The sequence below is a fragment of the Gekko japonicus genome, unplaced genomic scaffold (assembly GCF_001447785.1).
Source record: "Gekko japonicus isolate JY-2015 unplaced genomic scaffold, Gekko_japonicus_V1.1 scaffold458, whole genome shotgun sequence".
NCBI classification, from domain to species: Eukaryota; Metazoa; Chordata; class Lepidosauria; order Squamata; family Gekkonidae; genus Gekko; species Gekko japonicus.
In genome coordinates, this window is record NW_015176465.1 from 566,959 (window position 1) to 593,524 (window position 26,566).

At 47.0% G+C, this 26,566-nt stretch overlaps 1 protein-coding gene across 1 annotated transcript in view; it reads right to left on the reverse strand.

Annotated features, from left to right (window-relative positions):
* ADAMTS16 (ADAM metallopeptidase with thrombospondin type 1 motif 16) overlaps nucleotides 1–26,566 on the reverse strand; it is a 121,224-nt gene that overhangs the window by 24,639 nt on the left and 70,019 nt on the right. Inside the window, exons 13-17 of the mRNA XM_015427082.1 lie at nucleotides 24,464–24,612; nucleotides 13,249–13,421; nucleotides 10,001–10,131; nucleotides 8,174–8,297; nucleotides 386–630 (exon numbers count right to left, since the gene is read on the reverse strand). Of these exons, the coding sequence (XP_015282568.1) occupies nucleotides 386–630; nucleotides 8,174–8,297; nucleotides 10,001–10,131; nucleotides 13,249–13,421; nucleotides 24,464–24,612 (822 nt within the window). The remainder of the gene's footprint in view (nucleotides 1–385; nucleotides 631–8,173; nucleotides 8,298–10,000; nucleotides 10,132–13,248; nucleotides 13,422–24,463; nucleotides 24,613–26,566) is intronic.

Genomic DNA, 26,566 nt, shown 5'->3' on the forward strand with positions numbered 1-26,566 from the left:
TCATCATCAAGTTAAAAAACCCATAAGCCATACACCTTAAAGTATGGCAACCCTGTTTAAACTGCAGAGCTGCTGAGAAGGGATGGGCAGAAACTGCGTTTTTGTGGCTCGGAGTCATTTAAACTTTTGCTTTAAACCACCATGAACCGCCACAAACTGCCTTAAAATTCATAGAAGTTTGTGGCAGCTCTTCAGTTCATGAACATCACTTTGCGAACCACAAACTGACCAAAATTCAATACAAACGTTCGTTCGTGAGCCGGTTCATGTCCATCCCTACTGCTGAGTGAGTACCACTGGCCTAGAGGGGAGGCTTCAAAATTGGCTTAGCAGTGTCATAGGTTAAAGGTGTGCAAACTGCTTCTCCACTGCAACAGTGACATACCTCTATGACCACACTTTCATTTGTGGGTCCAGGCGACCTTAATGTTTCCAGTTGATTGTGTGACCTCCGGTAGTCAAACACGGTTCCAGCAAACTTGTATCTCCCTGGCCAGTCCACTGTCCAGTAGCCGTTGAGGTGGTATTTTTTGCTGGAACTGCGGACAGCAATGTAGGAATTGGAGAGGGTCATTTCATAAACGTGAATGCTTCGTGCTCCAGCAGGGATGGTGACCAGGGTATTGTATTCTGGGTGAAAAAGAATGAAATGTACTGTTCAAAATCTTTGCCAGGGCTAAAGATTTTACCGACACTCAGAATTACTTGGTTTGAAATAAAATTACTCCAGCTTACAAGTCAAGCATCGTTTCCTTTCCCATAAATCTGTGTTTTGGCTACTTTTGGGGCACAGACTGAACAAGGGAGAATCTTCAAACCTGCACAAAATTAAAACTTTGTTGTTGTTCAGTCGCACAGTCGAGTCCGACTCTTTGCGACCCCACGGACCAGATCCCGCCAGGCCTTCCGGTCTTCCGCCGTCCTCTGAAGTTGGCTCAACTTCATGTTCATTGCATCTATGACACTGCCTAACCATCTCATCCTTTGCCGTCCCCATCCTCTTTGACCTTCAATTTTTCCCAGCATCAGGGTCTTCTCCAGTGAGTGCTCCCTTCTCATTGGGTGGCCAAAGTATTTGAGCTTCAGTTTCAGTATCTGGCCTTCCAGGGAACAGTCAGGGTTGATTTCTTTTAGGATTGACTGATTTGATCTCCTTGCAGTCCAAGGGACTCTCAAGAGTCTTCTCCAGCACCATCGTTCAAAAGAATCTATTCTTCGGCGCTCGGCCTTTCTTCTGGTCCAACTCTCGCAGCCATACATGACTACCGGTCTGTGATTCCTTCCACTCTGCTCAGCAAAGGCAAAAGGATTTGAATAAAAACTAGGGTTAATTGCGGGGAGCACTTGGAGCAGGCCAGGCCACAAGAGGAGGTTCAGGCTGGGAAGAGAGCCCTCGCTGAAAGTTGCAGGGGACTTACTCCCCCCCCCATTATTGTCTGAGAAAGCAAATCCTGAACTGAGGCAGGGAGAGTTTTCTGATCACTGAGGAGGGCTGCAAGGTGTGGCTCTGCAAGGAATTCAGAAACGGATTTATTTAAAAGATTTATACCACATCCTCTGCAGAACCCGCCCAAGGCTTAAAATTCCACTCGACTCCTCAAAATTCCTGTCTGTCTCCAAGATTTGGGATATTCCCATCACTTGGAGTCGACTGTTCCCTCCTTCCCTTGTCCTTCCCTTGAGTGACCCTCAAGAGATCCTGTCTCTTCCACGGCATATGCTGTCCTCATCAGGCCATTTTGTTTGGGTCAGTTTCTTTTGGTTAATTGACAAAGTTATATTGACTCTGCACACAGGCCCACAGACTGCCTCCCAAACTGAACAGACAGAGGCCTCTGCCTTGTCTGTGGGTCCCCCCCACCTTTTAGGGCCTTGTAGGCTTGCCATGTCCCCCTGGTGGGCGGGGAAACCCCCGCCCCAGAGGCCCGTTCTCCGCCGGCGGCGGATCGGGCCCCGGGGGGAACTCCACCCTGACGTGCACATTGCCCGGAAGTGACGCAACCACGTCGGGCATGCCAGGGGCGGGGCCATAATCATCTGAGGGAAAACCATAGAGTTTTCCCTCGAATGACCGTTGCCCGCCCCCAACGCGCCCGACGCAACTGCGTCGCTTCTGGGTGACGTGGTGACGCTGGGCACGTCACGTGCTTTGGGGGTGGGGTTCCCCCCGGGGCCCGATCCACCAGCGGTGGGTAACGGGCCTTTGGGCAGGGGTTTCCCCGCCCCCCGGGGGGACTTGGCAAGCTTACTGGGGCCAGGGCCTGCAACAAACCAGGATGCCAACTCTGTCCCCATATCCACTCTGACGACACAATCACTGGACCTAACAGCAGCAGCCATACCATCTCAGGTTCATTCTTCCAGTGTTATATATACCATCAAATGTCACCAATGCCCTCCCAACTCTCTATACTGGACAAACAGGTCAGTGCCTACTCAAAAGAATAATAAATGGACATAAATCTGACATTAGGAAAAAACAAACAAAACCAGTGGGAGAACATTTTAATCTTCCAGGTCATTCCACCGCTGCCCTAAGAGTGGCAGTCCTCAAACAGAGGAGCCTCAAGGGGAGAGCACAACACAGATTGCTGAACTCACGTTCATTCACAAGTTCAGAACAGTGGACCTCCCTAGGGCTGACTTAGAGTGGCAGACTTTAGTTTGGAAAACTGGGTTTGATTCCCCACTCCTCCACATACAGCTGCTGGTGTGACCTTCAGTCAGTCACAAGTTCTCGCACAGCTGTTCTCTCAAGAGCAGTCCTCGAAAGAGCTCTCTCAGCCCCACCTACCTCACAGGGTGTCTGTTGCGAGGAGAGGAAGGGAAGGAGATTGTAAGGTGCTCTGAGACTCCAAGTGAAGGGCGGGGCATAAGTCCAAACTCTTCTTCTTCTTTTTCTTCTTGTACCACTACAATCTTGTTAGTCTCTTTGATGCTCCTGGACTTGAATCCAGTTGGCCTGCAGAATTTCTCTGGACTCTGGCAGAGCCGACCATAGTCTTGCCGTTGTTTGTTCTTAATTTACTACGGTTCTCATCACTTGATTACCTCTTACTTACATCCAATGTTTCCTCTAAGTCCTGTGAGCAAACATTCTACTTTGTGAGCTAATGGCATTCAAGTTCTGAGCAGGTGATTTGGCTACTGCATACATTAGTTTGCTCTGGAGCCATCCTTCCTGAGCTAAGGCAAAAATGTGTGAGCTGGAGGCTAAAAAACTTTGAGCTAGCTCACACTAACTCAGCTTAGAGGGAACACTGCTTACATCTTACTAGGGCTTAATCAGGTTCCTGAGAATGAGTTTAAGAGCGTACTCATACCCACGGTAGCTGGTGTTGGAAGTCGATAATGCTGAACTATTATTACGGGTCGAATGGGCATGTGAAATGAGAAGTATGGGGTAGGTGGGGGCGGGAAGGACCACACACACAGTCCCACACAAATTTCAATGTTATAAATCCTCTGAAACACCAAATGTTACATTTGTAAACATTAAGCACTGAGAGACAAAAGGAACACCCTTTGCCTATTACACCTTAAAACACTTTAGTGAACCTCCAGGAAATGATGTTTCTTCTCCCTATATGAATGTTGGGCGACATCAATCTTCGTCCTTTCCCTCATCATCTGTGTAACCCCGAGGGTCACAGATTTCCCTCTGTCCTTTGTCTTCATCTCTGCAGTCCCCTCCTTGAGTTCTGTCATCAGACGCCCACACACCTCAGACATTAGTTTTCCAGCACGGAAGTTCTCAGTTTTTCCTTGTCTGAGAATTTTCCTTCTCTCTCCCTCGGCTCCTGTTCCTCCAACTCTTTACAGCTGTGTAAGAGGCTCTTCTTCCTTCCCCCTTTACTGACTCTGCAGGGGTGTGGGAATGGAAGGCAGGAACGGGTGTGAACGCATTGGGAGAAAATGGGTCTCTATTGCCAATTTTTTATTCGAATCACCTCCACGATCACAGGGCCGAGTGGGATAGGCCTCCGAAGAAAAGTCCCGCATGCTGACATTCCCAGAGCAAATGTATTTTCAGGGAAGAGAGGCTAAAAGTCTCTAGCAAACCACTTTATCCTCTAATTGTTGTTGTTCAGTCGCACAGTCAAGTCCGACTCTTCGCGACCCCATGGACCAGCTCCCACCAGGCCCTCCTGTCTTCCGCCGTCCTCTGAAGTTGGCTCAATTTCATGTTCGTTGCATCTATGACACTGTCTAACCATCTCATCCTTTGCCGTCCCCGTCTTCTTTGACCTTCAATCTTTCCCAGCATCAGGGTCTTCTCCAGTGAGTGCTCCCTTCTCATTTGGTGGCCAAAGTATTTGAGCTTCAGTTTCATTATCTGGCCTTCCAGGGAACAGTCAGGGTTGATTTCTTTTAGGATTGACTGATTTGATCTTCTTGCAGTCCAAGGGACTCTCAAGAGTCTTGTCCATAGTTCAAAAGAATCTATTCTTCGGCGCTCGGCCTTCCTTATAGTCCAACTCTCGCAGCCATACATGACTACTGGGAATACCATTGCTTTGACCATGCGGACGTTTGTTGGCAGGGTGATGTCTCTACTTTTTATCATGCTGTTGAGGTTCGCCATCGCTTTCCTCCCAAGGAGAAGGCATCTTTTAATTTCGTGGCTGCTGTCACAGTCTGCGGTGATCTGGGATCCCAGGAACGTGACGTCTGTCACTACTTCCACGACTTCCCCTTCTATTTGCCAAGGAGTGATGGGGCCGGATTCCATGATCTTAGTTTTTTTGATGTTGAGCTTCAAGCCCACTTTTGCGCTCTCCTCTTTTACCCTGAGCAAGAGGCTCTTAAGGTCCTCTTCACTTTCTGCCATTAGAGTGGTATCGTCTGCATATCTGAGGTTGTTGATCTTTTTCCCAGCAATCTTAATTCCCACTTGTGATTCATCCAGGCCAGCATTTCGCATGATGTACTCTGCATATATATTAAATAAGCAAGGTGACAATATCCTCTAATACATATAAGCAAAATGTGTCTTTTGGGGATTCTCTCAATTCACTCAAGTTTGGAACACCTCTAATGGAAAAATGACATTCCCATGACAACCCAGGATTTTAATTCTTTGTATAAAGACACTAAAGCTTTCTGATGAAACTGAAAACTGTGTTGGATCAGTAGCCCACTACCCCATTTCTAATAATGGCTAATAATTTCTTATCTACTTTACTTGTTTTAAAGCTCTGACTGGTTAGGCATAACTTTCTTCTTAGGCAGGACTTTTTTTTTTCTTCAACAGATAAGGTTTGGGTCGTAATCTATAGGGTAGGCCAGTTATTCCCATATTGCAGACAGCAGATTTGAACTGGAGACTCTACGAATAGCCAGTTGGTTTTGCCCGGTCTCACCAGACCTTGGGAGCTAAGCGGGGTTGGCCCTGGTTAGTACTTGGATGGGGGGCCACCAAGGAAGTCCAGGGTGGCTACGCAGAGGCAGGCCATGAAAACGCATCTCTAGTCCCGGTCACACGGGCCGGAAAATGCGGGAGGGAAGCGTGGCTGTTTGCCCCGGAGCAAAGTAACGTACGGCAGCCTGATCACATGTCCCGTGGAGGTCCCGTGGGTATGCCATTAGGTGCCGATCACACGGCTATCCTGCAGTGCGGCAAAGAAGCGGCGCGGCATGATCACACTGGCAATCGCTAGGCACCGCTTCCATGGCAAACAGGAATTTTTTTCCCTCACCACAGTGTGCGCATGTGCCAGTGGGCATATGTGCGCATCCTGTGGAGACTTAAAAAAAACACAAACATCCGGTTTGCGAAGGGACATGGGCGGGCGCCGGATGCCATGGGATTCCAGCGGAAACGCGATCAGACACCCGCCCTTGCCCCGCGTTTTCCGGAAACTAGCACATCGTATGTTGTTGTTGTTCAGTCGTACAGTCGAGTCCGACTCTTCGCGACCCCATGGACCAGATCCCGCCAGGCCCTCCTGTCTTCCGCCGTCCTCTGAAGTTTGCTCAATTTCATGTTCGTTGCATCTATGACACTGTCTAACCACGACGGTATAATCACTGACCTCGAGCCAGACATCCTGGAATGTGAAGTTAAATGGGCCTTAGAAAGCATCACTAACAACAAAGCTAGTGGAGGTGATGGTATCCCAGCTGAGCTATTCAAAGTCTTAAAAGATGCTGCTGCTAAAGTGCTGCACTCAATTTGCCAGCAAATTTGGAAAACACAACAGTGGCCACAGGATTGGAAAAGGCCAGTATACATTCCAATCCCAAAGAAGGGCAATGCCAAGGAATGTTCAAACATCGTATGTACTAGTTTTTTATTCCATGTCTTCGGCAAGAAGCCACGGGTTAGCCACGGGTGCACTACGCTTCCCAGATGTTGCGGTGTGATTGTGCCCGGAAAATTCACCTATCATCCATATCTTTAGCATGGCAAATGCTCCGTGTGAACGGAACCTCTGAATATCTCTTGCCTTGAAAACGTTGGGGTTTTTTTTTTTGCCATAAATCAGCTGCATCTTGACAGCAAAACAAACAAACAAAACTCTTGGTACTTTGTAGTTTCTCAGAACATGCCGGATAGCACTCGCAGCAGCCCTTTCCTGAGGACATCTCCCCTGCATCAGGGGCTAATTCCTTGGGCCACTGAGATCCCAATTCAGCTATCACGGCAAACAGCCACAGACCTATAAAAATCTGTCTAACCCCCCCTTTTGAAGCCATCTAAGCCCCATCTAAGCCCATGGCCATCCGTCCCCACATCTCAGTTTAGAGCCAGTTTGGTGTAGTGGTTACGTGTGCGGACTCTAATCTGGGAGAACCGGGTTTGATTCCCCACTCCTCCACTTGCACCTGCTGATTGGACCTTGGGTCAGTCACAAGCTCTGGCACAGCTGTCCTTGAAAAAGAGCCGTTTGTGTCAGAGTTCTCTCAGCCCCACCCACCTCACAGGGTGGTTTGTTTTTGGGAGGGGAAGGGAAAGGAGTTTGTGAGCCGCTCTGAGACACCTTTGGGTAGTGAAGGGCGGGGTATAAATCCAACCACCACCACCACCTCCTCCTCCTCCTCCTCTTCCTCTTTTTCCTCTTCTTCTTCTTCTTCTTGGTAGTGAGTTCCACCAAGAAACTACCCATTGTGTGAAGTAGAACAGTTAAAGTCCAGTAGCACCTTAAAGACCAAGAAGATGTTCAAGGGTATATGTTTCAGAGAGTCAGAGCTTCCTTCATCAGTCATTGTGTGAAGTAGTCAGTCTTGAACTGACTACCAGCCATAGCTTTCATAGGCTGACCCTGAGTTCTAGTCCTATGGCTGAGGGAGAAAAGTTTTCTCCTTATTACTTTCTCTCCACCATGCATGATTTTGTAGACCTTTCTCTTGCCATCCTTCTAAATCCACAGACTGCTCAATGTACTACAGAGGAGAATGCTGTTAGAATGCTAAAGGATATTCCATTTGAAGTAAGACAACGCAGAAAGAAATATAAAGAACTTGTGCTTTTTCTCCAAACAAATTCAATTGGATATAAATGGCTATTTCCAGAAGGCGTAACATTTAAGATTGAGCCCGCGTGCGGGGAGGGCGGGGTAAAAATGCTTAAAATAAATAAATAAAATAAAAATAAATAAGATTGAAGAGAAGAAGGAAAAGATCGACTATTTTCTGAAAGCTCAAGAATTCTTAAAGGAACAGCTGGGAAGGCCAGAGGATGAGAAAAAAGAAAAGGACAGTAGGTCCAGTGGCGAGCTGGAAACTGGTTCTTCTGGCGAGGACTCTTTGTCTGAGCAGGGGGCAGCGGCCCCGAAAAGTCCCTACAAGTTACGAAAGAGAAGGGAAAAGAAGAAGTAAAGGCTGAAGGACTCTGATTGGTGCCTTTGAGAACTTTGGTTCTTGGGGATGACTGGGGGGACTGTTATTGGGCAGTTAAATGTAAACTTTGAGGGTAAAAGGTTTTAAAGGTTTGACACGGTTCATAAAAAGAATAACGATGAGAAGATTTGATGTATTAAAGCTAGTTGGAGGATCTCCTCTCTTGGGTTTTGAGATAGTAGTGGGTACTTTACTTTCTCCTGTATGTGTAGTTCCCCTCCCCCTTTTTTCTGTTGTAGTTATTTGTAGTGATAAAAAATCAATAAAAAATCCCCTCCGGGGGCTCAAAAAACAAAGAAGAAGGAACTTTTAAGTGTTCTAAACCACTTACGATTTGGGGGATGGTATTTCGTGTGCTGCCCTTTATAGATTCTGCAACTCGAATTATCTCCTCTGCACACTCCGCAAGCGTCTTCCACTGCGCCAGAGCCTAAGACATAATCACAGCCGACCATCTGCAATATACGGACCACATAACCATCTGCTTGCTCTACATTTAGAGAACAGCGATGACTTCATCTTTTAAAAAAGGTAAAGGAAAACCGTCAAACTTTCCCATTCTTTAGATGAGCTATGATAAACTGTATCCCCAGGGAAATGCTAAGTTCTCGACATGAAACTATCTTGAATTCCCTGGAGTCTTGTTGAATTCGCGTAGTCTCTCTCTTCCTAACCCAAACATTTTGCATTTCTCCACAAAGTGTCCATCTGCCTCTCTGTGCTACTAAAGTCCTTCTAGAAGGTGGATTAAAAATGGAACAATTAAAATCAGAAAGGGGCACTGCTCAATGACCTAGGGGAAATAATGGATAGTCCTATTTGCATTGTTACCCAGTCACCACCACCCTTCTTCAAGTGGTGAGAAGTTCCAGGGGCACAACTATACAGTTCTGTTTTCTTTTGGAACACTGAAGGCTTGCAAGATCTTTGTCAAGTTTGATTCATTCACAAATATATGAACAGCACAGTGAAGGCAAATGTGCTCCTTAGTCGTAATATTAGATCCCTATCATACCTCCATAGAAATGAAGTGCACCACCAACATGTGTCACCTTCACATAGTTTCCCCGAACTCCCAACCAATGCTCCCTCTAAGCCGTGGAGTCTTGTGAGCAAAAATTCTACCTGGTGAGCTACCGGCATTGAAGTTGTGAGCGAGCGATTTGGCCACTGCATAAATTAGTTTGCTCTGGAGCCCTCCTTCCTGAGCTAAGACAAAACTGTGTGAGCCGAAGGCTAAAGAACTGTGAGCAAGCTCACACTAACTCAGCTTAGAGGGAACACTGCTCCCAACCTCCACAAGTCAGGCTGCATGACAGCTCCAAGCAGTCTCTCGGCCCACCGCCCCTAGCTGGAGCGCATCGACTCCCTAAACAGGAGAACACCTCCTCTTCATAGCTCTCACTGATGAAGCATCAAGCAGTCATCCTGGATTATTAGCCAGCCTCAGCACCACAAGAGTGGCCAATGAGGAGGCCTCTCTGGCTGATGGGGGATCCTGATCATGCATCTCCTGCTGCAGACAGGGTTTCTAACCCCCGATGGGGGTGGGTTTCCCCCCCAATTTCGGGCCCCCCACTCTGCTGCTGCCCCGCTGGCCAGCAGAGGGAGCCCTGCCCCCGAACAGTTTTTAGCCTGGGAGTACTCTCTGTGTCAAGGTGAGAAGAAAAATGGTAGGCAGGTAATTTATATGTACTCCGGAATTACCTGCCTACCGTTTTTCTTCTCACCTTGACACAGAGAGTACTCCATCTTTCTGTGTTATACCTCTGAAGTTTCCAGTCACAGCTGCTGGCAAAACGTCAGGTCCTACAAGGCCAAGACCATGGCCGTACAACCCGGAAAATCTACAACAACTAATGAACTCCGGCCATGAAAGCCTTCGCCAATGAACAGCTGTTCCCATTGCACGCAGCTTGGCCCTACATGTTTATCTATTTTTTAAGCGCTTCTTTAATCCTGCCCTTTCTCAAAGCAGCCCCGTGTTACTCTGTTTGGCCCTGAGCAGGCTGCTCCTTTCGCCTCTCTTTGAATATCTCGTCCCACCCTGACATTACACCACCCTCAAGAAACAAGCACAAATGCACCCCACTTGGCTAATGAAGAAAACTGGCACGCACGTTCATTGCAAAACAAAAGTATCTTCTTAGATTATTACCTCACAGATCCCGTCTATACAAACGTTATGGCTGTCCTCGGAACACGGTGTCCCGTCTTTGACTTTGTTGGACAGAGAAAAGAAGAAGTCGAAGCCCTCTGCGATGCAATAGAGCTTGCACAAGTCTTGGTCTGAAATGCAAACAGAACCAGAAACGTCCCTTTAGTTTTGTCCATGATATTCCCACTAGAAGATTAAGGGTTAGGGAGTTTTCCTACCCGAAATGTTAGTGAGAAGTTATGGGATCTTCAATTTTTTGTTGCTGCTGTTTGATTCACCAAAAGTTGTACACTTATCGAGACAGATAAATGTATCGCTATTGATAATTTGTGTTATTATTTTAGACTGAGTTGGTGCTTGACTATTTACTTCATTTAATCCCTGCTTTTCTTCTCCAAGAAGGAGCTGCAGTGGCTCAAGTGGTTCAGACGCTGAACTGCAGGCTGTGGAAGGTCAGTAGTTCAGCAGTTTGAGACCCGAGTGTGCCGCATGAGGGAGTGAGCTCCCATCTCTGGTTCCAGCTCCTGCCAACCTAGCCGTTCGAAAGCAAGAAATTGCAAGTAGATAAATAGGTACCACTTCGGTGGGAAGGTAACAGCGTTCCGTGCACCTCGGTGTTTAGTCATGCCAGCCACATGACCACGGAGACGTCTTCGGACAGCGCTGGCTCTTCGGCTTGGAAACGGAGATGAGCACCGCAACCCTAGAGTCGGACTCGACTGGCTTTCGAGCAAGGAAAACCTTTACCTTTTACCTTTCTTCTCCATGGGGGCCAAAAGTGGATTACAGCATTCTCCCCTTCTCACAACAACCCTGTGACGTAGGTCAGGCTGAGAGGGTGTGACGGGCTCAAGGCCACCCAGCAGCTTCCATGGCACAGTACAGTTTCAGACCCGGGTCTCCCAGGTACAAATCCACCACTCTGACCACTCCACCCTGAATACTGGAAAGGAAGGATATAAAATAAGGGTCTGATGCAAAATGGGAGAGATTAAAGCAGTTGCTTAGTTTCACCATTGAAATCAATGTAGCTTAGAAGTTGTTCACTTTGGCTGGAAGAGGCCCAGAATGAAAGAAGGAAGGAATGAACCAATGAATAAATAGTGGATTGCTGGAATTTGGGGGTTTTGAGGATCGTAAAATACTTCTCAATGGGGGATAAGAAATACTCCAACAGGCATAACTCAGCCCAAAGCATCCACACTGAATATGGCAAATTTAAATGGAAGAATTTAGAATTTAAGAGTGTTCTTATTTCTCTCACTCAAATAAGTGGGATTTGAGACTGCGAGGAATTTCACATTACCCTTTTTAACCTGTTTTGAAGCCGTTTTTGATCCGTCGTGGAGTAAACCGGTATAGGGCTGCCATTTCACACATGGCTTTCCCCTTCTGGTAAAGAGCTGGATCTGAAACGGTTTGCCATTTCAGGCTACACCGCTTTTTCCTTGCCGTTTTTCACCCATGCGGGTGATCTTCGGGTTTTTTTTTTTTGGGAACGTTCGCTTTAGAGTGCTATAGCGCTATAGTGCTATAACACAACACTCCAGGCATTCCAATGGGGTTGATATAATGCTGTTGTGTTATAGCGTTATAGCGCCATAAAGCAAACATTAAAACTGAAGACTACTTGGAAGCGGTTGACAGGTAAAATGCTTCAGCCCCGTTTCCTAAACGGGACAGAAGCGTTTGTGTGTGAAATTACAAATATATTCCGGTAGGGAACCGGTTCTAAAACGGTTCTGTCTGAAATGGCACACCAGAAACCGTTTGGGAACCATTCCTCTTCCAGATTATATCGTCTGTCTGAAATTCCTCTGTCTGATTGTAGATGTTCTTGTAGATTAATTCCTTCCTGCACCCATTTAGATTGTAAGCTTCAGGGAGGGGGCAGCACTAGTATTTTGAATCAGTCCAAGTGCTCAGCAGGGTGCCTGAAAACTAAATTAACAGAAATAATAAATAAGGATCATAATAGCACAACTGGGATTTCCATTTCTTTCTTTTTTATTTTTTTTAATCCACTCCCCTCATTCCTTTAAAGGAGCTCCAGTCAGCATATATAATCCCTCCATTTTCTCAACACACCAACCCTGCGAGGTAGGTTAGGCTGACAGACAGTGACCAACCTAAGGTCACCCAGTGAGCTTCATGGTCAAGTGGAAACTGGTTCTCCTTTAGCCCTTGTATCACATTAGCAATCGAATAAGCAGAAAAACAGATGGGGGGAAATCGACATCAGTGGTTGGTAGAAAATCGAACTCAAGTCAACAAACTTGGAAAGCAGCTCTGTGATATAGGTACCAGTCCTGTTCCCCCCCACACTTACCAAGGGTGACCTATTTTAATTGAAGAAGGGTAGAGGCAGAGAGGGGTCAAGGTACACTGTTCCCTCTAAGCTGAGTTAGTGTGAGCTAGCTCACAGTTTTTTAGCCTCCAGCTCACACATTTTTGCCTTAGCTCCAGAGCAAACTAATTTATGCAGTAGCCAAATTGCTCGCTGACAACTTTAATGCCAGGGGCTCACAAAGTAGGATTTTTGCTCACAAGACTCCCACAGCTTAGACGGAACTTTGCTGTGGACCAGGTTTGATTCCCCACTTCTCCACATGCAGCTGCCGGAGTGACCTTGGGTCAGTCGTAAGTTCTCTCAGAGCTGACCTCTCAGCCCCGCCTGCCTCACAGGGTGCCTGTTGTGGGGAGGGGGAGGGAAAGGAGTTTGTAAGCCGCTTTGAGACTCCTTTGGATAGGGAAGGGCCATGGGGTATAAATCCAGTCTCCTCCTCCTCTTCTTCCTCTATATAGTTTGATCCTTAGCATTTGTACAACAGCCCTTCTACGCCACTAGACAATGGCCCATAAAGCTCCAATGTGCACAGGGAATTCACCACCAACAGCTTCAAGAGGGCAGGGTTTGGGGAGGGTCAAGGACTTCAATAATGATACTGCCATAGAGTCCCCCTTCTAAAGGGGCCATTTTATCCATATGAACTGAACTCTGTTGCCTGGAGACCAGCTGTTATCCCGGGAGCTCTCCAACCATCTCCTGGACGGTTGGCAACTCAAGTGCCAGCCCCCTCCCAACTGCACCCTAGGCATTACAGTTGTCTGCTGCTTGGGGGGCCCTGCTGAGGAGGCTCTGTTGACCCCTTTGAGTATCAATCGGAGGCACACACATCTATGAGATGTATACGCAGAGGGGCTCATGGTTCTAAACATCAGGGACTGAACCACAGATGTAAGCTTACCTTCCACTTGCGTGTAAGGTTTCCATTTGTAATTCCACCCTCTAAAGCGCCTGCTGTTGAATTCTGCGCACTGGGCCGCCCTGAAGCCAATGCTGTTTTTCGGGCACTTCTGATTGTTACAGAGTTTCAACATCCGCGGGGAACCTTCGCAGAACTTTCCTCCATGAGAGGGTCTACGGCATTGAAGAAAACATCACTGGCGTTAACAGGGAAACATGACAACAGAAAATGTGAAGTCTAAAAACCAACAACACTGGGTAGCTTAAAAATATCCAAAAATGAAAAAAAAAGTAGCTCCTGTAGCTTTAAGCAACAGATTCCCTCGGTTGGCTGTTGCTAGGCAACCACTGTATTCCAGGCTTCGGTAAAAAGGCAGTGGGAGGAGGGCAGGGCCCTTCCCAGCCCTATTTTGGCCTTTGATGGAGAACTCCTCAAGGCCAGGCCTGGCAAAGGGTTGCCAACTCCAGGTTGGGAAATTCCTGGAGGTTTGAGAGGTGCAGCCTGGGGGAGTGGAGTTTGAGGAGGGAAGGGACCCCAGACAGGTATAATGTCATAGCAGACATTTCCTCCATAGGCTCTACCTAGAGATGTGAAGGCCCGGAAAAAACCCTGAAAAAATTCGAGACCCGGGTGTGCCGCATGACGGAGTGAGCTCCCATCTCCAGTTCCAGCTCCTGCCAACCTAGCAGTTCGAAAGCAAGAAATTGCAAGTAGATAAATAGGTACCACTTCGGTGGGAAGGGAACAGCGTTCCGTGAACCTTGGTGTTTAGTCATGCCGGCCACATGACCACGGAAACGTCTTCGGACAGCGCTGGCTCTTCGGCTTTGAAACGGAGATGAGCACCGCAACCCTAGAGTCGGACTCGACTGGCTTTCGAGCAAGGGGACCTTTACCTGTGAGTGCGAAAGGGGATTCTCCCAGATGAACCTGATTGTCACTCCAGAAAGGTCCTCCTTGTCAGTCGAAACCATAACATCTTTATTGTTTATAAAATTGTTGGACCTCCCTTAACAGTCTTTCATCCAACAAAGTATGTTAAAACATGGCTGCTTCAAGCTCATCATTCAGTGTTAGGCATGAAAAGCAGGACCTGCTAAAGAACCAAGGAAGCTGGTGACATGTCTAAAGTTTGGAAATTGCTTTAAAGTCGAGGCAAGTCCATAGTGCATGAAAATAATATTGTTTCAAAGAATCCCGTGTGCTTCTCCTTGATTTCCCTCTTGAGAGTTCCAGCAACTCTTTTTCCAGAGAAAAAAGCCCTGGTTATACTTATTAAACTAGTATCAAATGAAGGTTCACATAGGTGCCCCCCCCTTAACATCTCCCCTTCCTCTGCTTGTAATTACATTGCACCACTGAAGAGAAAGGGGCAACCCCAGGGTGCAGAGTGCTCTGCATGTGCTTTGGAGCATGCACAAAGTTTTAGGGGTTTTGCCAGCATATTTTACTTTAAAAAACGTAATTTTTAAACAGCTAACAGATTATTCTCTATTAATAATTCCAACACTATAATTTCAAAGTACAAGTACATTAACAAATAGAACATCATATAGTCCACCCTCCAAAGCCGCCATTATGTCCAGGGAAACTGATCTCTGTGGTCTGGAGGTCCGTTGTAATTTTGGGAGCTCTCCAGGCCCCACCTGGAGGTTGGCAGCCCTAGACCTAGGAGAACAAGCCCTACGAACCTGGTAGGAAAGAAAAGCTCTACGAGAAGGGTTTCAGAAACGGAAGTGCAATGTTTTTATTACTTTTAAATACACACACATACTAGGAGCAAAGCCTGTTGCAAAAGGAAAGCAATGAGCTCTAGAAACAGGTCCCTCTGCAGCCGCACACAGGGCCCCCCCGCCATGCCACCCCCTCCCCCCCAGATCCAGTGGCAGTGGACCAGGGGAAGCAGGAGGGGAAGAAGCCGACTGGGGTCCACAAGGCCGTCATACGCCAACGGAGCAGTGGTGGGAAGACGGCGGCTGTGGCAGGAAAACGGCGGCGAGGGACAGGCCCGCCTCCAGGAGCACCAGAGCCTGTGGGGGCTGGAGAAGCAGGCAGTCAAGGCGAGCCTGAGCGGTGTGGAGCCATGAAGAGCCGCCGGGCCGGGGGAGGAGGAAGCTAGAAGGCAGGGCCCCGGCCGAGCGAGGCATCCTCTCTGCTGAAGTGAAGTTCTGTTCTGACTCGATTTTTGGCGTGTACTGCGCCTGTGGACGGGATGCAGGTAATGCAGCCACCAATGGATGGAGGGACCTTGTGAGTGACAGGTCAGCGGGCCAAAGGCTGTGGGAGCGTGTCCAAACTTTTAAATAAAAACATCAGCACACAGGACACAGGATGAGGCTTCTCTATTCTCTCCCCCCCCCAAAACTTTTGAAACGTTTAATTTTTCAAAAGCACAGTTTAAAAAACACTTCCCTCACAGCCACACTACAAATCCCAGCAGCCTCATCCTGCAATCCCAGGAGTTTGAAGCGATACTTCCTGTGAGCGCTTATGCACATGGTCAAAGGACAAATAATAAAGAAAAGCTCCCACTCTGCAGCTGCCATCTGATCAGTCCTTCATGGGGTGAGTGTGGGTTAAGGATGGGATGTCTGATCTAACATCTCCATTAAAAACTAATGGAGAAATTTGAGGGGGGGGGGGCAGACCATGCTAGCCCTGCCCTGTGACAACAGCCTTAGTCTGTGCCTGGTATCAAAACCTGAAATAATAAGTAGTCCACCCTTCCCCAGCCTCCCAAATATACATTTACAGGTCGTTTAAGTCTGAACAAAAGAGCCACAAATCATTCATTTAACTTGCTGTGGACTTTATGCACATCAATGCGTTAAACAATCACTTCCGTTTCACATTACTGTCTATCCTGTTTCACACACAAAACTATGTGAAATATTCCCTTCATCTTGGTGGGGGAATGGACCATTATGGCATGTCTCATTTGGACCCAATGTACCTAAAAAAATTAGTGCAGGGCACATGTGGATTTCTGAAAATGGCAGGAAGCAGAAGTAGCGCTTGAACGCTGTTCCCGTGATTTGGACAGAATACTTCTGTGAATGCATCCTAAGATTGCATTCGCTTTCTTCACAAACACTTCACACTGCAGGCTCATGTTTAGCTTGCGATCAACCAGAACACCCAGATCCCTTTCACATGTGCTGCTGTCAAGCCAAGTCCATCCCATTCTATATCTACGCCTTTGATTTTTTGTACCTAAGTGTAGGACTTTGCACTTCTCCCTATTGAAATTCATTTTATTTGTCTCAGCCCACTGTTCCAGCCTATCTAGATCATTTTGAATCCTGACTCTGTCTTCTTCAGAATTAGCAATCCCACCCAGCGTCATGTCATCTGCAAATTTGATAAGCCCCCTACCCCTTGTGAAAGCTCACCATCTTCTAAATTAATTCCAGGTGGTCAGCCGTGTTGGTTGGAAGCAGTAGAACAAATGCATGAAGGGGTACAAAAGAGCTTTACAAGTTAGACGATGTAGAAAAAATTTAGAGTCCAGAGTGGCACCTTTAAGACCAAAAAAGGTTTATTCAAGGTATGAGCTTTTGTGTGCAGGCACACTTTTTCAAATACATTGGAATGGAAGGTAAGAGTTCAAACTTATAGACAGAGGCTGAACTCCAAAAATGTCATTATGCCAGGCCTTGGAGAGCCCCCAAAGCTATTTCAATAACATTTAAGGAAGTGTACACATTGACCTGGATAGCCCTGGCTAAATTAATCTGAAGCTGAGCAGGGTCAGCCCTGGTTAGCCCTTGACTGGGAGACCACGAAGGAAGACCAAGGTTGTTGTGCAGAGCCAGGCAATGGCAAACCACCTCTGAATGCCTCTTGCCTTGAAAATTATAAGGTTACCATAAAACAGCTGCAACTTGATGGCACTTTCCACCAAGGATGTGTACATTGCTATGCTAAATATGCTTCATGACTCATGGTGGAGAGCACATGAAGTGTCTGAAAAATATTTCTCTTTGTGCCAAAGAAAGGTCAAATGATAAGCTTGGGGAATGGCGATTATGCATTCCACATTATATCCTATTTACCCCCCGGTGAGCAGACATCCACTGGCTACCAGGCTTCCCCTACCATTAATGAGCGTCTGTTCAGCACCTACAATTCCTTGCAGTGGCAAAACTGGTCAGATGACATGGAGAAAATTCTTTACCTAACTTAATATAGCAGCCAACTGGAGAATGGAGACAAGACCTGCCAACCGCAATACAGATAATCTTAAACACTCCTTTCCAGGGGTCTTTTTGTAGAAAAAGAGCTGCAGGAGCTCATTAGCATATGGTGTGCTAATGAGGTACTAGGCTATTAGCATATGCCATGCCCCCTGCCATCACGGGAAGTGATGTCGGAAGGGGAAGCAAAAGGGGGAGAATCATCTTCAAAAGCCTCCCCTTCCTTTCTCCAGCTGGCGGGGGGGAGCGAAGAGAGAAGGGGTTTAAAGTTTAAACCCCTTCTCACTAGAGTTGGGCCACAGAACAAGGGAAGAGGGAAGGAAAGAGAGAGAGTAGAGAGAAAGAAAGAAGGAAGGAAAGAGGGAGAGAAAGAAGAAGAGAAGGAGGGAAAGAAAGAGAGAGAAGGAAAGAAGGATGGAAAGAGGAAAAGGAGAGAAGGAAAAGAGGGAATGAAAGAAATAGAGAAGGAAAGGAGGAAATGAGAGGAAGGAAGGAAGCAAGAGAAGGGAAAGAGAGAAAAAAAGCAGGGAAAGAAAAGGAAAGGTGGGAAAGATGGCAAAGAGAGAGAGGGAGGGAGGCTCTCCCACCACCCCCATAAAGCCCCTGCCACCCCCAACCCTGCAAATCCCTTACTTACCACTTTGGTGGGGGCTGGGGAAGCTGGCGGCGGGGCTCTCCTGCTGTCCCCCGAGTTGCAGCACTCCTGCGCTGGCCCGGGGTACACAGCAATGAGGCTCTCCGGCCATCCCCGAGCCGCAGCGCTCCTGTGTCGGCCCAGGTGATGCGGTGATGAGGCTCTCCGGCCTCCCCAAGCTGAAACGTGGCAAGCTAGGGGCGGGTCTTGCCGCCGCCATTCGCGAGCTCTCCTGGGCTGCCGGAGCGGCGCTCCGGTACACTCCGGCCCCAAAAGACCCCTGCTTCTTTCAAAGTCACCTGTCCCTCCCTTCCTTGTATATTCTGGCCTTCCCATGTGGCAGGATGAGGTGGATATGGAGTGTGAGAGTGAACTTGGTGAATAATCCTCTATGTAAAACACACACACACACAGAGAGAGAAAAATACCCTTCTCAACAACAAGAAAACTAGCACTAGCCCTGTTACGCCTTCTTTCCCTGAAAAGCTGGTTTTCTGCTTGTACAGAACATCCTATGCAGGACAGCATTAAAAAAATGGCAGCTTCTATGTGCGCAGTTCTATGTGGTATAGTCCATTCTATTGCTTCAGATTTTTACCACACTATCCCCTTGTATGAACAAACCATGCTATGTAAAATAAGGTGGCAGAATTCTGGATTGTACCACTTGGGACTGTTAGCAGCAGTATGTCATATTTTTAAATAATAATTGTTAATCTTAATATAATATGTTGTCGAAGGCTTTCACGGCTGGAGTTCACTAGTTGCTGTTGATTTTCTGGGCTGTGTAGCTGTGGTCCAAGACCACAGCCACACAACCCAGAAAATCTACAGCAACTACTCAATATAATACTTCAGTGTATAAAATGCTTCCCATAATTATCTTTTTGTAACGCTTATAACAACCTTAAAAGGTATTAAACATGTTTTACAGATAAGGGGATGTGTTCTTTATGGCAGAGTTGAGGTTCAGACTTTTTAAACCTACAGTTCAGCCTTTCACCTTCTTACAACACCAGCTCCTGTTGCTGGAAGGAAGCAAGAAAAGGGGTGAGGCTATGGGGGTTTTCTGGGAAGGGAAAGAAGAAATAATGGGGGAGGGAAATGAGATGCCCCCTGCAAATCCTTGCGGGTCCCCTGCTTGTATAACTAAAATTTTGCAATAACCTTCATCTGAATCAAGTTATTTTTGGATTATATTTGTGCTAAATTTTCCCCCTTCTTCAAGCATTAAAAAAGTTATTTATCATTGTCTGTATCCTGCCCATCATCCAAGAATATTTTAGCCTCTCAACAGGCCCATGAGACACATTATGTCCGTATGTGTGTGATGGTGAGTTCCTTGAAGGTCACCCAGTGAGAAGCTGGCAAATAAATTGCAGATAAGGACTTGGTTGGTTTGGATTTTGGTTAGTCTACCCAAGAGTTGTGAAAATATTGTATGCCAGATAGAATCAAAAGGAAACCTCTCTTCAAATGTAATTAATGAACTGGAGAAGGCATTAAAACACAAACAGTTTGAGGAGCCTAACAGAAAGACTGAACACAATCCTGACCAAATGGATTTATACATGAACTAGGAGCAAGGCCCGTTGTGGGACCAAGACAACAAATGCTAGAAGGACACAGAACCTCTACACGCCCATGGCGTGGACGTGCCGCCGAGACCCCGGGGCAGTGGAATGGGCCATGGCAGTGTCCCGGCATGGGCAGCATCCTCCGGACGGCTTGGCAGCCCAGTGGTGGCTGCTGGCTTGCAGGCCGGCCACGTGCAGTGGTCCTGGGCTGGGAGGGTGGCATAGCAGGAGGACCGTCAGTGGCATGAGGGTCCTCCCCCCGGCATGGCAGCTTGGCCACAGGCCACCCATGAGGGGAATGAGGGGCAGGGTTACGCTGCCAGCCCGCCAGCGAGACCGCCGGCTCAAGGGGCGGGGAAAGGGGTCAGTATAGCATCCGTGGCCGGCTGAGCACTGGCAGCATCAGGGCTGGCTGGAGCAGTGCGTGGGCCAGCGGGCTTCGTGTGGGCATAGGGTGGGTGGCAAGGTGGTGGGGCTCGGAGGTGTCCAGCCACCAGAGCTTCCATTCTGGCTGGCAGCTCCCCAGAGACTGAGGGTGAGAAGCCAACCAGTGGGTCTCTGAGCAGGACAAAGACAATGGAGGGAGGCAATGCAGCTAGGGGACTGGCCCCCCTCATGAGTGACAGACCATGGACCCAAAGACTGGGGAGGCATGTGGAACATCTCACATGAAGACTCTTTTACATATGAGAGATTAGGAAAGTAAACTAACTTGTTACTCATGTGGAAGACAAGGTCATATTAAAAAGGACTGCAATGTTTTCAAACAGAAAGGTGCCCCTCCAAAACAAATTAAAAGGGAGAATTTGAAACAACCACCCCTAAAGAAGTACTTCATATTAACCAAAGGTGCAACCAAAAATAACACAATGCACATGAGTGGACACAGGGAATTCGTTGAAACTTTAAAGGAAGAAAGAAAGGAAACACTGAGTGCGGCTGATGGAAGGTCTGTTGTGGCAGAAAGGGGAAGATCTGGAACCACTGAGTGCAGCCTCCCAAATCAACAGATCAGAGAATTCCTTGTTGAGAACTGTTTATATGTACCACAACTAGTAAATAATTTAATCTCAATGATAGTTCTTACAAAAAGAGGAATGGTAACTTCATTTGGGGATAAATGTCTGATTAAACAAAATGGAGAACTCATTGCAACAGGCAGAGTGCATGAAGACTTGTATGCTTTAGACATATGCATGTAAAATGCAAACTTGACCATGAGCTGCAACCATAAGAAATGCTCCTGGGTGTGCCCCTGGAGATTAGGCCACAGAGATAACAATGCTAGAGAACCAAAACTTTAAAAAGGCATACAAATAAATAAATATACAATTGAAAAGGGCTGCATGTATTGCATTCAAGCAAAAGGGACAAGACCAAGTTTTAGCAAACATCACGAACCAAGCCAAACAAAGCACCCTCTAGAACTTCACATCAATGTTTGTGGTCCACTGAGAACAGCAAGCCCTAAGGGAAACAAGTACATCTTAACTTTTATTGACAATTTTTCCAAATATATAGTTACCTACTTGATCAGGGAGAAGAATGAGGTATTTGATAAACTCAAAGTTTATGCTGCCATGGTTAGTAACAGGTTCCAGAGGAAACTGCTTGCAATCAGAACTGACAATGGAGAAGAATACACTGAACATGACAGAAAAAGGTATTTGGCCAATCAAGGTATAGATCACTAACTCACTACTCCATACTCCCCAGAACAACATGGTGCAGCTGAAAGAAAGAACTGATCTTTGATTGAAATTTGTAGATGCATGTTGACAGACGTGGATCTACCAGAGATGTACTGGGGTGATGCCATTTACACAGCCACTTATCTACAACAAAAGATACCAAACGCATGCCATATGAACTATGGTATGGACAAAAACCTAGCATGATGCATCTCAGAGTGTTTGGATCAAAAGCCTTTGCCCACATTCCCAAAGAAAAGTGGTCCAAGCTAGATTTAAGAACTGAGCAAGGCATTTTCATTGGATACACCTTAGGATGTATGGGATATAGAATTCTTGATCCAAAAACACATACCACAAAAATTTGCAATGAAGTCTCCATAGACAAAAAAGAAAATGTAGACATAATTGAATCTATACTGATGGAACAAAATAAAGTACAAGAGCCAGAAGAAGCACTTCTAAGCACTATGGATTGTGGAGATGATACACCAGGAGAACCTCAGGAACCAAAAGGGGATGCAGGACAACAGATCAGACAATCAACTAGAACAAACAAAGGTGTACCACCAAGAAAATTCTCACACATGACCAAAACAAAGACTGAGCCTTAACCCTCTATGTGGGAAGACATAAAATGAACACTGAACGAGCAGAAAAATGAAGGAAGACAGCAGAGGAAGAGATTAAATCTCCAATCAAGGATCAAAAAGGGATATTTCAGAATCTCCTCCCAAAAGGGAGATGATACACAGGTGGATTTTCTAAAAGAAGGAACTGTTGAACTAAAACATCGTTCCACTGAAAATACGATTGTAGATGTCCTTACCAAACCACTTCCACGTGAAATAATTCAGATTCTATGAAGAAGAATGAATCTTGTGGACTAGCACAACAGACCTTGAGAAGGGGTGTTAGAATACACAAGGTCAATAGTGTAGCCTTATGAAGAAGATCAGAAGATCACCCTACAGAGCTGAAGGACTAGCAGTTGGCATAGCTAGATTAGCTATTTCAAATTATGTTCTTGCTGTCTGGTGATCAGCTCTCCTGGAGACTTCCTGCTCCTGTAGAGCTTCCTTCTTGTTGTTGTTCCCCTCACAGCAGTTAGATAGACAGTTCGGGCTCTCTTTCTCTTCTATGTTCTATAACAGTTTGTTCTTCTTTAATAAACCTACTTATTTTTCTCTAAACAGTCAGTGCTCCATTTCCTTTGCATATTTAAACTCTGCCAACAGAATTAATGTAAAGCCTTTCCAATTCAATCCAGGCTGCCTTTGCTGTCTGCATTTCAATAACTCACAGAACATCTCTATCTGAGAGAGCTCTTATTAGAATACCTCTTGCTTTCTCAACATCCTTGTTCCAGAATTTCTGCTTTCTAAGTCACAGGCCCATAGCCAGGATTTTGTGGATTGTAGGGCAATTTTTTTTTCTGGTGGGGCTGAAGTTCTCAGTGCAGAAAGAAAAGCCAGAATTCTGAGGATTATGACCAGGGGTCATTTTCTGCCGGAGCGCACCGGAGCAGTGCTCTGGCAGAAAGGAGCCCTGCCAGCCCCACCCCCAACTCCCAGCAGCAAGGTAAGTCTCCCCTCGCGCCTCTCCCCACCCACCTGCTGATGTGGACGGGCAGGGAGAAGCCTTCGGAGCCATCCCTGCTCCCCCACACGCCTCTCCCCACCCGCCTGACGATGCGGACGGGCAGGAAGAGGCCTTCAGAGCCCTCCCTGTCCCCCCCGCGCCTCTCCCCACCTGCCTGTTGATGTGGATGGGCAGGGAGAGGCCTTCGGAGCCCTCTCCCCTCCTGCGTGCGCCTCTCCCCACCTGCCCGCTGATTCATAAGAACATAAGAGACGGCAATGTTGGATCAGGCCAAAGGCCCATCCAGTCCAACACTCTGTGTCACACGGTGGCCAGAAATACCAGGTGCCATCAGGAGGTCCACCAGTGGGGCCAGGACATTAGAAGCCCTCCCACTGTTGACACCCCCCCCCCCAAGCACCAAGAAGACAGAGCATCACTTGCCCCAGAGTCCCTATCTATACCTTGTGGCTAATAGCCACTGATGGACCTCTGTTCCATATGCTTATCTAATTCCCTTTTGAAGCCGTCCATGCTTGTAGCTCCCACCCCTTCCTGTGGCAGTGGATTCCATGTGTTAATCACTCTTTGGGTGAAGAAGGACTTCCTTTTATCCGTTCTAACCCGACCGCTCAGCAATTTCATGGAGTGCCCACGAGTTCTTGTATTGTGAGAAAGGGAGAAAAGTATCTCTTTCTCTACCTGCTCTATCCCATGCATAATCTTATAAACCTCAATCATGTCTCCCCTCAGTCGTTGTTTCTCCAAGCTAAAAAGCCCTAAGCGCTTTAACTTTTCCTCATAGGGAAAGTGTTCCAACCCTTTTATCATTCGAGTTGCCCTTTTCTGCACTTTTTCCAAAGCTATAATATCCTTACAAGCCCTGTGGAACAGGTAATCGATCCCGCAGGGCACAGATGTTCTCTCCAGCAGAAAGTTCCACCAGGTGGGGACCAGGATTAAAAAGGATCTCTCTCGGGCCGGGGAGCACCAGGAGGTTTTTACTGCTGGAGCATAATGCTCTGCTGGGGGCATACTGAGAGAGGTGGTCCTGAAGGTAAGTGGGTCCCTGACTGCTAAGGGTCTTAAAGGTAAAAAACAGCACCTCGAACTTGATCCAGTGCTTCACTGGTAGCCAGTGCAGTTTGCGCAGCACCATTTGGATGTGTGCCGCCCAAGGGGTCCCAGTGAGGACCCATGTGGTTGCATTCTGGACCAGTTGGAGCTTCCAGGTCAACCTCAAGGGAAGGCCCACATAGACTGACTTTCAGTAGTCTATCCTAGAGGTGACCGTTGCATGGATTACTGTGGTTAGGTCAGGGTGAGACAGGCGGGGAGCCATTTGCTAAACCTGGTGCAGTTGGAAAAACGCCAGCCTGGCAACCTTCACAACCTTCTCTTCTCCTACTATTCTTCTTCCTTAAAAATATTTATACACTGCCTTTCTCAAAACGGGATCCAGATGCCTTTGCAACATGACATAAAACAATATAAGAAGAAAAACTTTCAGGTTTGCAACAAGAAATCCTCAGTCACCTCGGATTGGTGCAGTTTCGCTCTCGGTGAGAGATGCCTCCTCCACAGGTTCTGGAACAAGATGACCACTTGGACCACTCTGACCATTGTCCGTGGGTTGGCCTGGGCCCTTCATCACCGTATTTCACACACTGGCCTCCACGACACCACTGGAAGAGGCAACATTTTTGGTTCAGAACTTTGGTATGTTTGTCAGGTCCCACTTTCAACATGTTTTTAAAATGTTTTCTGAAATACTTCTTGTAATTCCGCATGTGCACACTATAATCACTGGTTTCATGCTGGTTTTATTAAGATATTCACACAGAGAATCTCTCATCCACAAGAGAGGATGCTCTTCGATTATCCATTCTACAATGATAATATGTTCTGTCCTCTCAAAATTTATATATCATGAAATGCTTCTTTAAAAAAATATTTTCTCAGAAAAAAGGTGGGGTACAAAAGGGAAAAAGGGGTAGGGGAAAATATAATTCATCAGGTTGGTCAAATACTATGGGTTGTTACGTACAACAAGATCAGATGGATTACCAAATATATTACAGATTTCAGATATAGAAGCAGACATTATTAAAACATCAATATTACGGAATTTTGGGATAGGTTCTCTCTTTAAAGAATGAACAAGAATTTTCATAAAGGCAGCAGTAATCTATTCATGATTAAAGAAATTACATTTTAACAATTGAATGAGCTTCTATGCTAAAATTGGGCTGCGGTCACACGGAGCATTAGCCACGCTACAGAGACGGAAGATAGGCGGATTTTCTGGGTGCGATCACACCACCACATCTGGGAAGCGTAGAGCTCCCGTGGCTCACCTGAGGCTTCCCGCCGAAGATGCGGGGTAAAAAAACTAGTACCTCCGAGGTACTAGTTTCCGGAAACCACGGGGCAAGGGTGGGCATCTGATCGCGTTTCCGGTGGCATTCGGCGCCCGCCCATGTCCCCTCGCAAAAAGGTTCCCCCCCAAGTCTCCATGGGATGCGCACAAGCACCCAACGGAGCATGCGCACATTTAAGTTTTTTTAAAAAAACACAACCCCGTTTGCCGCCCCTCCCCGCTTCTTTGCCTGTGGTGTGATCGGCACCTCCCCCCTAGCTACAGGACCTCGATGGGACCTCAACCGGATGTCTGATCGCGCAGCCGCACGTTATTTTGCTCCGGGGCAAACAGCCACGCTTCCCCCCGCATTTTCCAGCCCGTGTGACCGGAGCCTTGAATCATTACAAAAGCCTTAATATGGTCTTGTTTGTCTAAATCTAAATTTTATTCTAACTAATTATTTAATTACTAGTGGAATACAGAATTGAGGATAATCATGAAATGCTTCCTGAGGATCGTTTTCCGAGGAAAGAAAGCCCCACTGTAAAACGAACTTGTAAAAACGGGGAAAGGAGATATGTGGGCAGAAGAACAACTGGGCTATTTCAATGACATCGTTTTCCCAGTACAAATCCTCCCCCCAACACAGGTTGCCAATCTCCAGAATGAAAACTGATCTCTTGAATACAGATGGAGATTCCCTTGGAGCCAGTTTGGCATAGTGGTTAGGAGCGCGGACTCTAATCTGGAAGAACCGGGTTTGATTCCCCACTCCTCCACTCGCAGCTGCTGGATGACCTTGAGCAAGCCATAGTTCTGTCAAAGCTGTTCTTGAAAAAGAGCAGTTTCTATCAAGAGCTCTCTCAGCCCCGCCTACCTCACAGGGTGTCTGTTGTGGGGAGGGGAAGGGAAAGGAGTTTGTAAGCCGCTCTGAGACACCTTTGGGTAGGGAAGGGTAGAAATCCAATCTCCTTCTCCTCCTCCTCCTCCTCCTCCTTGGAGAAAATGGCCACTTTGGAGTGTGGACTCGATGGAATTAAACCCCATTCAGACCCTTCCCCAGACACTGCCCTCCACCGGCTCCTCCCCCCAAATATCCAGGAATTTCTCAACCTGGAGTTGGCAACCCTGGGAAGACAGCATTGTCCTACAATGGGAAAAAGATATAAGATTATCTATTTGTTCTTGTCTTGGTGGTGGTGGGGATATCCTGAAAATAAGCCCAAATACCACCTGTTTTTCGCACGACTGGAACTCCTATCTGAGACAGCATTCCT